Source organism: Delphinapterus leucas, chromosome 16, assembly GCF_059928025.1.
Source record: "Delphinapterus leucas isolate spDelLeu-1000000601 "Yukka" chromosome 16, BTC_Dleu_Yukka2, whole genome shotgun sequence".
NCBI lineage: Eukaryota > Metazoa > Chordata > Mammalia > Artiodactyla > Monodontidae > Delphinapterus > Delphinapterus leucas.
The window spans coordinates 62,468,298-62,484,302 of record NC_143144.1 but is presented as its reverse complement, the minus strand read 5'-3'; the positions used below and the strand labels follow the sequence as shown (position 1 = coordinate 62,484,302).

General features: G+C 55.5%; 1 protein-coding gene across 4 annotated transcripts in view; it reads left to right on the top strand.

The window, feature by feature from the left end:
- The window catches only part of COL17A1 (collagen type XVII alpha 1 chain), a 55,105-nt gene that overhangs the window by 30,412 nt on the left and 8,688 nt on the right, over positions 1-16,005 (top strand). For all 4 annotated transcript variants that reach the window (XM_089898114.1, XM_089898115.1, XM_089898116.1 and 1 more), the window contains 24 exons: positions 382-486; positions 1,216-1,279; positions 2,148-2,182; positions 2,816-2,869; positions 3,240-3,275; positions 3,802-3,837; positions 4,485-4,547; positions 5,749-5,784; positions 6,060-6,131; positions 6,951-6,977; positions 7,940-7,975; positions 9,782-9,817; positions 10,053-10,133; positions 11,262-11,297; positions 11,825-11,902; positions 12,807-12,860; positions 12,980-13,021; positions 13,184-13,237; positions 13,706-13,765; positions 14,073-14,099; positions 14,452-14,484; positions 14,565-14,639; positions 14,949-14,999; positions 15,472-15,597. In XM_089898114.1, coding sequence (XP_089754240.1) covers positions 382-486; positions 1,216-1,279; positions 2,148-2,182; positions 2,816-2,869; positions 3,240-3,275; positions 3,802-3,837; positions 4,485-4,547; positions 5,749-5,784; positions 6,060-6,131; positions 6,951-6,977; positions 7,940-7,975; positions 9,782-9,817; positions 10,053-10,133; positions 11,262-11,297; positions 11,825-11,902; positions 12,807-12,860; positions 12,980-13,021; positions 13,184-13,237; positions 13,706-13,765; positions 14,073-14,099; positions 14,452-14,484; positions 14,565-14,639; positions 14,949-14,999; positions 15,472-15,597 — 1,317 coding nt within the window. The remainder of the gene's footprint in view (positions 1-381; positions 487-1,215; positions 1,280-2,147; positions 2,183-2,815; positions 2,870-3,239; positions 3,276-3,801; positions 3,838-4,484; positions 4,548-5,748; positions 5,785-6,059; positions 6,132-6,950; positions 6,978-7,939; positions 7,976-9,781; positions 9,818-10,052; positions 10,134-11,261; positions 11,298-11,824; positions 11,903-12,806; positions 12,861-12,979; positions 13,022-13,183; positions 13,238-13,705; positions 13,766-14,072; positions 14,100-14,451; positions 14,485-14,564; positions 14,640-14,948; positions 15,000-15,471; positions 15,598-16,005) is intronic.

Below are 16,005 nucleotides of genomic sequence, written 5' to 3'. Positions count from 1 at the left end.
CTGGGGGAACCCTCTAGGCAGAGGGAGCAGCTACACGCCCTGGGGCAAGCGTGTGCCCGTGGGTCCAGGAGCTTGGGGGGGAACAGGAGGAATGGGGGCGGGTGCTGGAGCCCACTAACAAGGCAGAGAGTCGAGAGGGAGGGACCTTGGAGGCCTTGCGAGGGTTCAGTGAGTAGAGAAGCCATTTGCAGGTTGGGGCAGAAATGGGACACGATCCACTTGCCTTTTCAAACTCTCTGGCTTCTGCTTTGAGTCTGGGCTACAGGAGAGAGAGAGAGGTAGGGAGTTGGGTGTGGACGCTCCAGGCAGGTGTCCCGCCAGCGAGGTGCTGCCTGGGGCGTCCTTCGCAGCCCTAACTGAGATGGACATTCCTGTCTTTAGGAGAGCCTGGCATGGAGGGACCCATGGGCCAGAGAGGGCGAGAAGGCCCCATGGGGCCTCGCGGTGAACCAGGGCCTCCTGGGTTTGGAGAGAAAGGAGACAGAGGTAAGAGGTGATTCCTTCACCAGGAGGGTTAGCTGCGTCCACACTTCCTTCTTACATCATTCTCCCTCTCTCTGTCTTTTACTAGCATTAGCTGAGCACCTGCCTTGAGCCAGGGGCTGTGCTGGGCCCTGAAGAGACTGTGGTCTAATGAGGGGGCGTGGGCTGTGCTGTGCGTTCAAGCCTGGGGCTAAGACCCCTGCAGTCTGAGTCCACAGAACATGGTCACAGGGAGAAATGATCTTCCCGGGAGGGGGTGGGGACGAGTCAGGGCTGAGGTGGAGAGCTCAGGGCAGGGCCTGAAGGAAGGCAGAGTGGCGTGCCTGTCCTGGAGCCTCTCATGACTGGAAGGAGGCGGGGAAAGCTTCAGACACAAGTCCAGCCCTGGAGGGAGCTGGGAAGATGTTGCATTAGATACTTAACCGTGAGCCTGCTTTCATCAGGGGAAATGAAGCACAGACACCAGAAATCCTCTCAAGGCCAAAAGATTCACTCTCTCTTAAAAATATTGCTCAACCAGGCAACAAATACTTATTGAGCACCTACTGAGTGCCAGACTTCATGGAATATAGACTCTGGAGGTAGAAACTGATTCTTGGCCTCATGGAGGCCCCAGTGGATCAGAGACCACTGGCGGGGTGGGAAGTGTTCCCTCCACCCTGCAAACGACACCACTGGGCTGGGTGGGCAACCAAACTGCGGTACTCTCTCAAAGTGCTTATTTCTCCCCAGGGGATGCTGGTCAACCGGGCATTCAAGGCCCACCTGGTGTCCCAGGTTCTGTGGGTCCCAAAGGAAAGTCAGGTACCCAGACGGTACCCAAGTTTGCCACAACCAGGATGGATCTCAGAGATCCAGGCACTGGGATCCCAGATGGTCCTAACCCACGGTCCCAGGCCTGTGTGCGGTCGACGGGCCCACAGAGGGTCCCCCCACAAAGAAATCCCTGGGCATCAGGATCGGGGCTGTATTTTTGGCTCTGTGGTGGATTTGGGAGTCACGTTTCCATCTCTCTTTTTGTATTTTTTTCCGGTACGCGGGCCTCTCACTGCTGTGGCCTCTCCCGTTGCGGAGCACAGGCTCCGGACGCGCAGGCTCAGTGGTCATGGCTCACAGGCCCAGCCGCTCCGCGGCATGTGGGATCCTCCCGGACCGGGGCACAAACCCGTGTCCCCTGCATCGGCAGGCAGACTCTCAACCACTGCGCCACCAGGAAAACCCTCCATCTCTCTTTGATGGCCCTGTTATGTGGCCCCTAAGTGGGGGGATGGATCTGGAAATCAGAAGTCAGACAATTTCCTTGCTGGCTAGGGCCGAGATGCAAACGTTTGAGAGCAATATGTCTGGACAAGCCAGGCAAATGGGGCCTTCTCACAGTGTGATGCCCATCTGGTCCACTCTCCTCCCTGCCCCTGCCCCTACCCCTACCCCAGCTCAAATGTTTGACCGGGAAGGAGCAAAGGGTCTCTTGATCCCAGCAGCTACAGTTTCCTGCCTAAGGAGGACTTTGCACTGGGATCACTCCTGGACCCACTGGCTCTGGGGTCCAGCCCTCATCTGGGGGTGCGTGCCCCACCCCTTCCACCTGCCACTCACCATGGGGTCAGTGTTCCTGGCCTGTACCCGACCCATCTGATCATCGTTGTCGTGTTGTCCTCCTCAGGTTCTAGCGGTCTTCCTGGCCCACAGGGTCCCCCAGGTCAGTAGCCTTCTTCTCATAGATAGATGCTATTTCTGGGGAAAAGAGAGGGATGTTAAATGGAGAAACAAACATTTTTAAGCAAATGAAGCAATTATAAAGAGAGCCTGTAAGAGACACAAAACGCACATCTGCACGTGTGTCGCCTGCGGCTGAGGCTGGTACCGATGGGTGCCCTGAGATCTGTTCTGACCTGACTTGGGGCACGAGGCCCTCCAGCAGCTTCAGCAGCAGGCAGCTCCCAGCCTGCCTTGATCTGAGCAAAGCGCCTGCCTCACCTGGTCCCCTGTAGGCCAGAGCTTGTCCTGCTGTCCTGGGAGTCTTGAGCTGCAGCCCACTCTGTGATGCAGGCCAACGTCTCTGCCAGGGTCCCATGAGGGGTCCTCATCCCCGGGCCTGGTAATCTCAGGGACAAGGAACCTGCACCAGGACGATGTAGCAGGGACATGGGGAGGAGTCTGTGAACAGCAGCCCTTGACTTTTACTCCAGGGAGTGTGTGTGCCTATGTGTGTGTGTACATTTGTGTGCCAAATAGGTGTGTGTACGTGTTGTGTGTATGTGTGCCGTGTGCATGTCCATCCCTTCCAAAGCTGGGGACACTCATCCACCCATGTGGTTTCCTCTGTGTGCAGGCTCTGTAGGTCGCCAAGGGCTCCGAGGTGAAGTGGGACTCCCTGGCATCAAAGGTAAGCTGGAGGAAGGGGTTAGAGGGAGGGGACATCACCTTGTAGATGCCACTCACTTAAGAAGGAGGTCTGGGGGACTTCCCTGGCTGTCTAGTGGTTAAGACTCCATGCTTCCAACGCAGGGGGCACGGGTCAAACCCTGGTCAGAGAACTAAGATCCCACATGCTGTGTGGTACAGCCAAAAAAAAAGGAGGAGGTCTGGGGGGACAGGGTTTGGTGGACATGCCAACAGCCTGTGCAGGCCAGCAGGTGCATGAGGGGAAGGGGCAGTCAGGACTGTGGAGGAGCCTGTCTTCAGACACAGACTCTGCCCCTTGTTGGTCGTCCCTACCAAGGCTCTTTACACTAAGGTGTCCATTTCCTTATCAGGTGACAAAGGACCTATGGGACCACCAGGACCCAAAGGTATGCTTCTCCTGCTGCTGCCCGGACAACACCACAGCCTGCCGACTCCTGGGAACCCAGATGTGACCCCTGTCCCGGTGTCCAAAAACCCATATGACTTGGCTCCTGGACCCTGGGGCTGGGAGGGATCTGAGATTCTAGTCGAACCTCAGGGAAACTGAGGCACAAAGAGGAGAAACAGTACCAGCGTCACAATGCTTGGGGTGGCCCTCGGGGTGGCATCAATGCAGCACTGAGGCTTCTCCCCTCTAGTGTGGTCCCCCTCTTGCCCACAGCACCCACTGGTGTGACAGCAGGGCCTGGGTCAGTTTGTGGGTGGGCCCCGACCCAGAAGAGATCTATCTAGTGTGCCTTTTGGGCTTTGTTAATGCTGAGTTCTTGCCAACACTCAGCTGACAGCAGCTTACAGGTGCAGTGGGAACCGTTCTGCAGCCCGGGGTCCCTCTTACTGGGTGAGGTTCTTTTCCTTGCTCATGACTGATGCTTGTTTCCTCCACCCCCCACCCCTGCCCCATTTTTATTTTAGGTGACCAGGGTGAGAAAGGACCCCGAGGCCTCACAGGTCAGTCCCACACAGGAATCTACTGTGATCCACTAAAGACTTTTTGTAAATCCATTGGGTACTGGAGATGGGGGGGAAAAATACAGAAGTAGGAGACAGAATCTCTGTCTAAAACCTTCAGGGGACTTGCAATCTAGAAAAAAGCAGGACAAGATAAAATAAAGCACTGAATGGAGTATAAGCCAGCACCAACATGTATGGTCCAGACAGTAAATGTTTGGGGCAGAAAAGGGAGCTTATGATTATCTCTGATTCTTTTGAAGAATTGAGTTGGGAAAATTAAGCTCTTCCCTAAGTGGCAGAAAGTTTGCCCTACTTGTATCCACTTACCTCCTGCCAACTTGCATGATTAAAAAGAATTTGACAGTACTAGTGCTTTGGCTACAAGGGCCAGCTTTTTGTTGCCAAGGAAATAAGACTCATACACTGGCCCCTTCAGACCAGGCGTGGTCTCTGGGCCAGTCCGTGCCTACTGCCAGGGGTGGGAGGCCTGACTTTAGAATCAAAGCTGACGCTGTGTCTCCAGCCTCTGCTTGGCACACCAAGCTCCTCTGGTTGGGGAGGTGGCAGCCTTGGGGGTGGCCGGGAGGGTAGAGTGTTCTACCACTGTCAAGCTCCTCCAAACACCTAGTCCATTTCCTTTGCAGGCGAGCCCGGCTTGAAAGGTTTACCTGGTGCTGTGGGCGAGCCCGGGCCTAAAGGAGCAATGGGTGAGTGTCTCACAGCAGCAGACATCATGGGTCTGCCCCGCCACAGTCATCATCATGGCCCTAGAGTTGAGATTCTCCTAGAGCTGCATCTCCCATTCTCTAATCTACCCACCCCCGGTAGAGGCTCCATTTACAGGCTGTTCCTGGATCTGGGCATCCCTCTTGGGGCTCAGAGAGCTGCTGCTGTCTCTAACAGTTTCTTACTGCTCTGGAGGGGCTTGGCAGGATATGGTCCATCTGCCCCGGTTCCTGCCTCTAAGACCCTCAGGCCCTTGGGGAGGAGAAACAAGGGCTGAGGTTCTTTGGAACCCACAGAATTCCAGGCACAGCCCTGATACTCCAGGGTTCAGCCCTTTGGCTGACCCTTACTGAGGGACCTGTCAGCCAGGACAAGGAAGCTGGCTAAAGACCCCCCACGGGGCCAGGCATTTGACACCACATCCCAGAAGGGTCTAAGCCCCACCAATGGAGATGTGGTGCATTCATGATCTCATTCATTAACAAAGTGTTAGGAAGCGCTGATGGTGTGCAGGATGCTGTGCTGGGCGAGTAAGATGCTTTACCTCCCTCGAGGGGAGATAAAGCTTGTGTGAGATGACAAGGGCCATGAAAGGTACAGGGTGCTATGCGGAAACAGTAGAGAGAGAAGTTTCTTCCAACCGGAAGGATGAAGGAGATGCCTTTTCAGATGGTTCTAAAAAGTAAAGAAGATTTTAATCACATCAATTTAGAGAATGCCACGCAGAGACATGAGTGAGGAAAGACAAAGAGGTGGGAAAAAGCAGGTGGGAAGAGCTGGCCCCAGAAGGACATCACTGTGGACGGAGGTTAGGGTGATGCCTACAGCAGAAGAGACAAGATCTTGGAGAATCTTGACCTCCAGGACCTGGACCAAATGAGGCTGACGTGTATTGAGCATCTGGTGTGTGCGAGTCCTGTGCCATCGATGCGGGAGATGCAGTGGGGGCCGTGGAACAGTTCTCAGCAGGAGAAGAGGCATTACTGGTTTAGGAGGAGAGGGCAGGAAAGCTGCACCCTGCAGGTGTGACAACGACAGGGCTTCTTCCACGTCTGATGGCTGCAGGAGGGGATGCATGGGTGCCCCACCTAGGAGACAGCTTGTGAGGCTATAACGCAGTGGAGGGAGGGAGTCCCAGAGTAGCTCCCAGAGTCACTGATGAACTTGCATCTGCTTTCCTAGGACAAGCTGGCCCCGACGGACACCAAGGCCCAAGAGGTTGGTCGCTCAGCTGCTCTCCTCACTCCCCCGGCCCACCACTGCCCCCCCCGCCCACGTCCCAGCGCTCAGCCCCCAGCCCCCCGCCCCCCCATCACAAGGCCAGAGGGCGTACATCACAGGGAGGTGTGCAAGGTCCCGGTCTCATCCCCCTCCTCCCTTCCACCTGCCAGCAAGTTACTCAGTAAAACCCCAAGAGACCATTGGCTCCGATGCGTTGGCTGGTCAGCTTGCCTAAAAGGCAAACGTTTCCACGTTGGTCATGCTTTCTCTAGGGGAACAAGGTCTTCCAGGGATGCCCGGAATCCGGGGCTTACCAGGACCTTCTGGAGACCCAGGAAAGCCAGGTAACAGAGTGGGAAGCGGGTGCTGGCCATGGTGTGTGTGTGTGTGTGTGTGTGTGTGTGTGTGTGTGTATGTGTATGTACCTTCCTTAATCCATTTTCCTCTAGCAGCTCATTAGGAAAATGCCACAGCTGCTGGCTAGAGCCGGGCACAGCGGCTGTGAGTCCTGACACCTGAGTCACCAAGTCTGGCAACTTGGAAAAGAGAGATCAACACTGAAAGCAAGGAGTTCTAGAAAGGGGCAAGGAGTCTCCTAAAAATGGCAGTTTATCACCACCTCAGTGTCTGGGTCCCCTGTGGACCCCCTTGGGCCGTGCCTGGACCCTCGCCAATAGCCACCAGCCTGGGGAGATAAGCCGTTGTTAGGGTCTCCACCAAAGGCCCAGCAGGAGCAAGATCCTCAGGGCTGCAGGAGGAACAAATCAAAACAAGCCAAGAAAGCCGGGAGGACAAGGTGGCAATCCTCAGGGGCCGATGAGGAACAGGGGGCCTCTGGGCTCCTTTGGTGGGCGCACAGATGGAGAGCACCCAGGAGGGAACCTGGGGGCAGCATTAGGGGTCAGTGAGTGTGTGAACTTTTGGGGTTTGTAGCTCTCAGACGCCAAAGGGTCTTGAGCCCAAATGGGCTAAGAACCATCCCCTGATGGAGCAGTGAGTCAGAAAACTGCTCTCATCCAGGGCTGTGGGGACCCTGGAGTCCGGCTGCCCCAGACACGGGGTTCGTCCTCCTGCGCCCACCAATCCCTTCCGCCCGCTCCTGCTGCTGAGGGGTCGGCTCCTCCGCCCTTCAACTCTCCTCTCATGTCTTCTACTCTCCGTAGGTCTCACAGGACCCCAAGGACCTCAGGGTGAGTCATCGGGTCACTGCCACTTCAAATGCCGCCGCCAAGCCTCCCAATCCCGGCATTCAGCAGATGCGTCTCCAGTCACCTTAGTGCTTCCTCTCCTTCCCTCATTCCCCCAGCAAAAATGGGTTCAGGTTATTTTGATGTGAGTCTTGAGAAACACCTTAGGAAGGACAAATATGCACAGAACAATCTAGAAAGCCATTCTAGGAGAGATGAGGTTAGATCCCGTGTGAATGCTGTCTGCCTGAGCCTGCTCCCCTTTGGTGCAGGGACCCCCAAGAGGAGGCTCCAGGCCCAGGAGTCCCATTAGCCCCACAGAGGCCCACATCCCCTGTGGCACGGTAGGGAGTGGGCACTCATCTCATGCAGAAGGGCCCGGCCTCCCTGGGACAGTCTCAGTGTCAAAGCCTGTCCGATAGTTGGACAGTGTGCACCCACTTGGATTTGAGAAGCTGTCACCACACCAGCCCCAACTCCTAAAGGAAATTAGGCAAAGATGGAAAATAAAATCAAACAGCATCACCCCTCAACAGTTGAGTGCACAGGGATATCTTTCAAATGCTCCCTGGTGGAGTTGTGGACAAAAGCAAGAGGGGGTGTTGCATCAGATACAGGAAGCCCAGCCCCTACTCCCCCAGGCTGCAGGGACGGTGGGTTACAATGGCCGCTTTGCAGGCTGCAGGGGACTCATCACCCAGAGGGGCTGGGATCCCCCAAAGCTGGACCTGTGAGCCTCTGCCTCCAGCCCAGCTGTTGCTCCATTTCCTAGAGAGGGAGAAGGGTTCAGAGCAAGAGGCTCCCTCAAGGGAGCTGGGCTAAGGTGGAAGGTTGAGCCAGGTGGGTCTGCAGGTTTCAGTCAGCAGTTGTGGCCTTGCCAGTGACAGAGCACCAGGTGCTACCACAGGGGGTCTGGAATTGCTGGCCCTCAATCATCCTGACTGACTTGTTTTCAATCACACCAGGACTTCCTGGGACCCCCGGCCGACCAGGGGCTAAAGGTAAGTGATTTTCCAAATTAGACAGTCACTGGTCATTTTGGCAGGAGGGGAGGCATTGGCAGGAGGGAGGTCCCTCTGTGGCCAGAGCCTGGATCAATAGTGGCATCTAGTGGCTTCAGTGGAAGGCTGTGAGGCTGGGGAGCCAGGGATTCTTCTGACCAATTAAGCCCTGAGTCCTCAAGCCCCACCCTTCCCCCCACAATCCAGAGCCTCGCTTTGGTGCCTGGTTGTGTCCAAGCCCTCGATGGAGGAGGATCTGCAAGGGTGCTGTCCCCACCGCTGACTCTGTAATGCCCCCCACGATGCTCTGTCCCCTCACTTAGGCGTGGTCCCCCCATGATGTGCCTCTTCCCTGGGACAAGTGTTATGGTCCACACAGGCCTCAGTGTAACGGGGACACTGCCACCCCCTTTCTGAGAGGGGGCTTTGATGCAGGCAGGGAGGAGCCTCTCAGATGTTACTAAGAGGCCAAAGTCAGAGTTCTCAGAGGGGCATCCTCAGGACTCAGACCCTTACGTGTAGGGCGACATTCGCATCTGGTTCTGGGCCATCAGACCCCAACCCTGAGCCAGTCCAGGAAAGGGGCTGCTCAGGGACGGTCCTTCTCCTTCTGTCCCTGTGACCCCACGTTCCTGAACCCTGATGTTCGCTGGAGCTGCCCTCTGTCACTGTCACCTTGGGGGGAGACCTGCTTTCCAGAAACTATGGCTAACAACAGGTTGGGCCAAGGAGTTCTTTCAAGAACATCCCAAGCAGACACATCTCTGGGTCCACAGATCTGCTCATGGATTGATGGCATCTTTAGTAAAAGATCAGAGGCTTGGGGATTCTCGAGGAGAGACACCCTGCCCTTCTCCAGGGCCTGTGACTTTCTGTCCAGCGTGCACAGAGGTGGACATTGTACCTGACACTGGATTGTGTTCCAACAAAAAGAAAGTCAAGTGCTTTCTCTTGGCCTTGACCTCGAGGGGCTGGCAGATTGCAAGATTCCCCAAAGGGAGAAATCAGTATCACCCCTCAGTGTGTGGATGACTGAATTGCCCACAGGCCTTGGGAAATGACAAAAAGGTCCCAGAAGAATCTCCAGTCAAGGGTTTTTCCATCCTCTACTTCACTCACTTGGTTCTGCAGAATGTGGATTTCCATCGCGACAGCCTTGGGAAAGTGTGAATCTGACATTCCCTTCTTGGAAGTCCTCCATGCACATTCGCATTTTCAACCCTCTAAGACACAAGGCAGAGAAGAGATCTGTTAACCTTTACATGACTCGGAGTTTCCCAGGCTACAGAACCCCCTCTTGACTCTGTGCAGACCCTACTACTGTCCCAGGGAATTAGCACCTGAGGGGCACTGGGAACCAGGCTCTACCCCGCAGGCTCACTGCCTCTGCTCTTTGACCTCTCAGTGCTTTTTGCACCTAAAGCAATTCCTAGTAAGAGCCTGCAGTGCCCAGTGTGGGAGGAGATAGAGTGTGGGAGGGGGAACGACCCCTGAGTCAGCTCATTCTGGCCTCACCACAAGGCAAACTCTCCAACATCCACAAACGAAGCCCCTTCGCAGAGTCCCAGCTTCTTCCAAAAGCTAATGTGGGCCAAGAAGGTTGATGCTCGAGCCTCCAGGGTCTCCAGCGCAGAAATTGGTGCTTAATGCATCCTGTATGCTCCCCTCCAGTTCATCAAAATGCCTTCAGCCTGAGGGTTAGAAGCCCAGGAGTGGGTCTCAAATGCAATCAGAAGCCTTGAAAATGATTCATTGAGCCACTAATTGATCCTGGGAATAACCACTCTCCTTTGCCTCCCCTCCCAGGTGAACCAGGAGCTCCAGGCAGGATCGTGACTTCAGGTAGGTAGACCCTGCACTGTGTACAGGGCGTCCGCCCTGGCTCTGCCTCAACACCCTGCAAGTCCGCGGGCTCCGTGCTTTGGGCAAGGTGCAGTGCTGAACTCTTCCAGTCAGAAGTGAGGAGGGTCGGGGGATTTCAGACGTAATACTGGCCCAACCTGGCCCACAGCCTGGCCTGGGTCCCCTCTGAGCGAGGAGAGTGGGGCTCAGCGTTCAACGTGCCTTCTGTTTTCAGAGGGATCATCGACTCTCACTGTCCCAGGTCCCCCGGGACCTCCTGGAGCCATGGGACCTCCAGGACCTCCAGGTGCCTCAGGTCAGTCTGTTTTCTTGCTTTGCCCCAGATCAGCATCAGGCCTTGGTTGCATCTGACTATAGCAGCATTCGCTCAAATCCTGAAACCCGGGCCGGAACCCGGGGAAGAGTAGGAAGGGGCTGAGAAAGCCCCTCCCAGACAGCCTGGTGAGCCCTAATCACTCCCCAGCACGTATCCTAAGCCCTGCATGGCATTGCTTTACTAGGTCCCCGCAGTACCGTTGTAGGCTCGAGCAGGTAAATGACACGCCTAAGGTCACACGGATAAGAAATAGCAGAGTCAGGGTTCGGCCCAGGTCCTTCTGCCTCCAGAACAAGTATTGACTTGTCAGAGTCAGTCCTCAAATTGTTTCCTCTTGGAAAACAACTTGATAATATGCATCAAGAGCAACAAAAGTGCGAGGAATCTATTTGAAGCAAATAGCCCCAAATTGTCCAACAATAATGAGATGGCTACAAAAATATGAAGACTTAAAGTTGTTAGCAGATAACAGTGTTATTTAAAAGGGCAGGTAACACAACGTTGTAAATCAGCTATACTCCAATTAAAAATTTCTTTTTAAATAAAAGAGCAGAATACTCAATAATGTGTGCTCTGTAGTTGCAACTATATTTATATAAGATAAAAAAATGCTGGAAGGAAATACAACAAAATGCCTGTAAGTTAAAGAATTGTGGGTGATACTTTTTTCTATTTATCCAAAATGCCTGTTTTTTTATATCTATTTTTTAATTATTTAAAATGTTTGTGTGTAAATGAAATACATTATTTAATATGACCAAGGCAAGTATGGATCGGCCTGCCCTCCTGATAAACTCCAGTGAGACTGGGAACACTGGGGGTGTTTAGAAGTCCCTAACCATCGGAGGACAGTGTCAGAGAGGGCAGTCCTGCCCATCCCAGGGGCCCCAGTGCCTGGCAGAGGAATTCTCACTGGAATGGACCACAGGGCTGGTCTCAAATTGCTTATTGCTTTCAAATAAGCAAGATGACCTCTTTGGGCCACTGTTCCATGCCTTGTGAGGAAGGTACTTAATGTACCCAGGCACCTGTCTTTTCTTCAGTTCTTTCTAGAACTCTGCCCCTAGAGGTGTGATAAAACCTTTTCTTCCCCAACCCCATTTCCAGGCCCCATTGGCCCAGCTGGTCTCCCAGGACAGCAAGGTATGTCACACCCTGAAAGAACGCATGACTGTAGGCTGTGGAGAGCTTCCTTCCTGGGGTGGCCCTGCACCCCATCTTTAAGTGAGAGATGTGCATGTTGGGAAGGGAGGTGAGGGGCCACCAGGCTCTTCTCCAAGGCCCCGGCAAGGCCTCCGTAGCCAGAGGAGACACCTCCTCCCACCTTCTTCCATGCTTCTGAGAAGGTAGGGATCCTCCCGAAAGGGAGATTGAGGCTCTTGGGTCAGGATCAAGCTCAGCTATCTTCACAGGCCTCAGGCCTCTGGTGACCAGATCCTGAGAATCGTGTCACTGTCCAGCAACTTATCCAAATATCAAAAAACGGACTCCAGGTCCTCCTGGGATGTGTCTCGTTCCCAGCCAACACTCCGGCCCCGCCCACAGTCAGCTCAGCCCCGCCCACAGTCAGCTCCGCTTGGCCCTGCCCCACCCCGAGCACCTGGGCGGCTCCAGAGAGAAAGCACTGACAGCTGCAGGCGGTGTCCCCCAACTCTGTGTCCTCCCCACAGGCCCGCGAGGGGAGCCAGGACTTCCTGGTGAATCGTTCATGGGCAGCAGCAGCTCCATCTCTGAGGTCCTCTCCGCCCGTGAGTGCCACCGTGTTCTCCGGGACAGGTGACACAGGGGTGGGAGTGGGAGAGGTGGCCATGTACTGGGGCCTGCGGCAGCTGCACCAGTGAGTCATCGTAAGCCCCAGTGTAAGGATGGCCAGTTCCTCTGAAACGCAGTGCTCGCTGAGAAGGAACAGCAGGGGTTTTATCAGCTGTGGAGGATGAGTCACAGGGGATGGCACAGCTGTCAGAGAGGCTCTCCGGATTCCAGGAGGACCAGGGTCACATGAGGCCTCTGAACCCAGCCCTGTGAGTGTGACTGGAGGAGTCCTGAATCCCCCACACCATGAATAACGACGAGGGTCCCTGGGTTCTCAGCCACAGGCCCGGCCTAGGAGCGCTGACTCCTGGGTCCTCCGGTTCCCAGAGTCCTTTAAAGAACCCGGGCAGAGATGCCGCTGGGCCTCCCACCTGGGCACCTGGACACTTGAACAGCAAAGACAACGCCAGCCCTGGTCTAACAGTCACCATGTGCCAGGCGCTGTGCCTTGTCGTCCCACCGAGTCTGCACAAGGCCCTTGTGATGTAGATCTTGCGCCTCTGGTTTACAGTGGAGGAAGCTGAGGCTGAAAGGTCAAGAACTTGCCCACAAGCTGGCAGTGATGAGGCAGGATTTGAACTCAGGCTGTCTGACACCGAAGCCATGCTCTTAATCATCACTGCACACCCCCATCAGCCACCAGGGAGCTCGACTCAGCCCTGCCCTGCCTCTGAGCAAAAGGCATCTCTAGCAGAGGGGGTCTTGGAGGGTCCTGTGCCACGACCCACGGCCTGGTGTGTGGGTGTGAGCACAAGGACCGAGGATCCTGGTGAGGGGTGAGGCTGGCGGAGAGCAGCCTCATGACAGCTTTTGCTCATTTCTGGTTTCTCCTTTCCACAGAGGGTCTTGATTTACGAGGTCCCCAAGGCCCACCTGGACCACCTGGGCCACCAGGTGAGCACCTCAGGGATCTTTGGAAGGTGGGGAATCTTGGGGGCAGGGGGCTCAAGGCACTTAGTGAGGAAGCCAAGATCCTGGGTTCAGCATTGCCTCTTCCTCACCCTCTTCTACAGGACCATCCATTCCAGGACCCCCAGGACCCCGAGGCCCAGCAGGTGAGAGCTGAGCAATGGGAGATGAGAGACGATGGGACCCAGAGCCCAGGCTTCTTCCGGGCCAGCTCTTAGGAAAGAGCTTCTCTGTCACTTCTGCTCCTGGGCAGAGTGTTCCTGGCCCACCTCTTGGCATTAATAGGTCTTGGGTGCTCTCTTATCTAGGGGAAGGCTTGCCAGGCCCACCAGGCCCACCAGGATCTCTCCTGACCAGCTCAGGTAATGCTGGGGAGTCAAGTCGCTCCTGTTCTCTACCTCAGCCCCAGCCCCAGCACATGCCATGGTCATGGGCACACAGCCTTTCTGACCTACTCACCATGTTTCTCCTTCTGACTTTCCACCGTGAGTGTGTTTGCATAAACTCCATGCTACCTGTTGCGTGGAGAGAAGGTAACTGATGCCAATCCAGCCACCCTGAGAATCCCTGGTTGCCTAGCCTGGGGGAGATCTGCCTTTGGGAAGCTTCTGGGCCAACTGGGGAGACCTAGTTCCTGTCCTCAGGGAGCCCAGCTCTGATAAAGTAGATAGGACACATGCTCATGAAATGAGATAAATGCTGACAGTATAACATAGAAACATATGGAAATAACTTTAGAACATACTTTAGCCCAGAACTTGTCTCTAGTGGAAAATTCATCCATCCATCCATCTATCATCCACACTCAAAACTATTTCTTTCCTCTACAGAGACCTTCTTCTCTGGCCCTCCAGGCCCACCTGGCCCCCCAGGCCCCAAGGGAGAGCAAGGTGAGCACAGTGTCTTAGGGAGCGCAGGAGCCTGTGTGAACCCCAGCTGACCCAGCTGGTGGCCGGGAGAGTTCTGATGAGGCTGGATGAGCGGGCCTTCACCCTCCTGCCCTATCCCATTAGGAGCTCAGCAGCCTGCAGCAGGGCGTGGGGGGTGGTCGGAAGCTCCGCCACGAATATCCGCCTCTGCCTTGTCCTGATGGGAGGAGAGGCACGAGGGGCCCTGGAGCCCCGACCCCTTCCCCACGGACCCCTTGCAGTCACAGCATCTGGGTGGGACCTGTCTCATGACTGTCTTCTCCTCCAGGTGCCCCAGGCCCCCGAGGACACCAAGGTACAGTAGAACTGGCATCAAACAAACCTGGGGTAGGGGTGGGAGTGGCAAAGGCTGACCTTCCAAGATCCCTGAGCTTCTTGAGTTTGGTCCAGATGAGGGTAGATCAGAGTTTGTCTCTGATGGTTGAGAACTTACATGCGTGCGTGCGTGTGTGTGTGTGTGTGTGTGTGTGTGTGTGTGTGTCTGTGTCTGTGTCTGTGCGGCAGCTCTAGATACTACCCAAGGGCCGGTGCTGTCCCAGCCATCATGAATCTTGGGGAGCCTTGGGAGGGAGGTGGTGTCTTGGGCTGGGGCACGGGGAGAGGGAGGCCGGCACAGCTGACTGTTCCCTCTCTGCTGTGTCCCTCAGGCGAGCGAGGCCTCCCAGGGTTCTCAGCCTCAGGTAAGTGCTGAGCCCCCTGCTGCCGGCTCTGCCGGAGCCTCTCCCCACCTGGCTGACTGCCCTGTGTTGTTGGCCTCCAGGCTCCAGTTCTCTCGGACTCAACCTACAAGGACCGCCAGGCCCACCCGGCCCTCAGGGACCCAAGGGTGACAGAGGTCAGTGAAGGCGGGGAGGAGTGGGAGCAAGGCTGGCTCCCAGAGCCCGAATAGAGGGCAGCGAGTACTTGCTGATGCTACAGCCTTGGGAGGAAGAAGAGGCTGAAGAGAGGAGAGCCTGGAGGGAGAAAGGGACGGGTGTGGGGATACAGTCTCTGCCCAGGGAAGCTGTGACACCATTGCAGAAATGAGACTGAGAAACATGGGACAGTTGTTGAGCCACAGCTGACAGTGTGGTTGAACTTGAGGAACCAGGGGAGGCTTCCTGGAGGAGGTGATGCAAACAGAGCTGCTTGTTTTGGATTCCAGGTGATCCCGGAGTCCCAGGGGCTCCCGGCATTCCCAGTGGGCCCTCTCGAGGTAAGAACCAAAGGTGCCCAAAGTTCTTCTCTCTTTCTTCAAGTGAGGCTGATCATGCCAGTGAGGATATTAATTAACTAATTCATTCACTTATCCATGATTCAGTGTTGATGAGATACTTTCTCCACGTGCTGGGATCTCTGAACTGCCTTTAAGGAGGTTACAAGTTAGCGGGGGTGGGAGGGAAGGATGCCTGCACAATAAAGATGACTAGCAACGCCGGTGATGAATGATGGCGAGAGCAGAGCCTGGGAGCTAGGGGTTCAGGGGCGAGGGAGGCCATGTGGGCGGTGAGCAGGTTGCCGAAGGAAAGGGAGGGCTCGGCCTGGGAGAGCTCCTAGGAGGTCTTTGCCGCTGTCTTAGTTCTCCTACTGAGAAAGAATCTCCCTCCTCAGACTATAAAAGCATTGCCTGGACTCCCTTGTTGGACCCCAGGGTGGAGAGACCAACTCAGAGGCTTTCTCTCCTGCAGGGGGATCGTCATCGAGCACCATGTTCATGCAGGGCCCGCCAGGCCCACCAGGGCCCCCCGGGCCTCCAGGCTCCATCAGCAGCTCCGGCCTGGAGATTCAGCAGTACATCTCTGACTACATGCAGAGTGAGTGCCCGGCGTCTGAGTGGGGCAGCGTGTGTGTGTGTGTGTGTGTGTGTGTGTGTGTGTCCGTCCACATATTGATACATAGATTGTCCTCACCCCAGCAGAGGCTCGTACACCCACATGCTCATCCACATGCATGTGCGTACACACACACACACACTTTCACACTGGTGTGCACTCCCCCAACCTCATCCATGTGCTGTGGAGGTGAGGGTGTGATTTCCACACATGTGGGCACCAGAGCTTTGTCAAATGGGTGGCTGACTGGAGTCTTGTTAGTCCACAGCCATGGAGATCCACCTGGCCCAGCACAGAGTCTGCCTCAGTTTCTCCATCTATAGCAAGGGGAGTCTAGGCTCCCTGCTGGCCCTGCCTTGGCCCCTGTGTGGGATGGGTGGGTGCATTTCA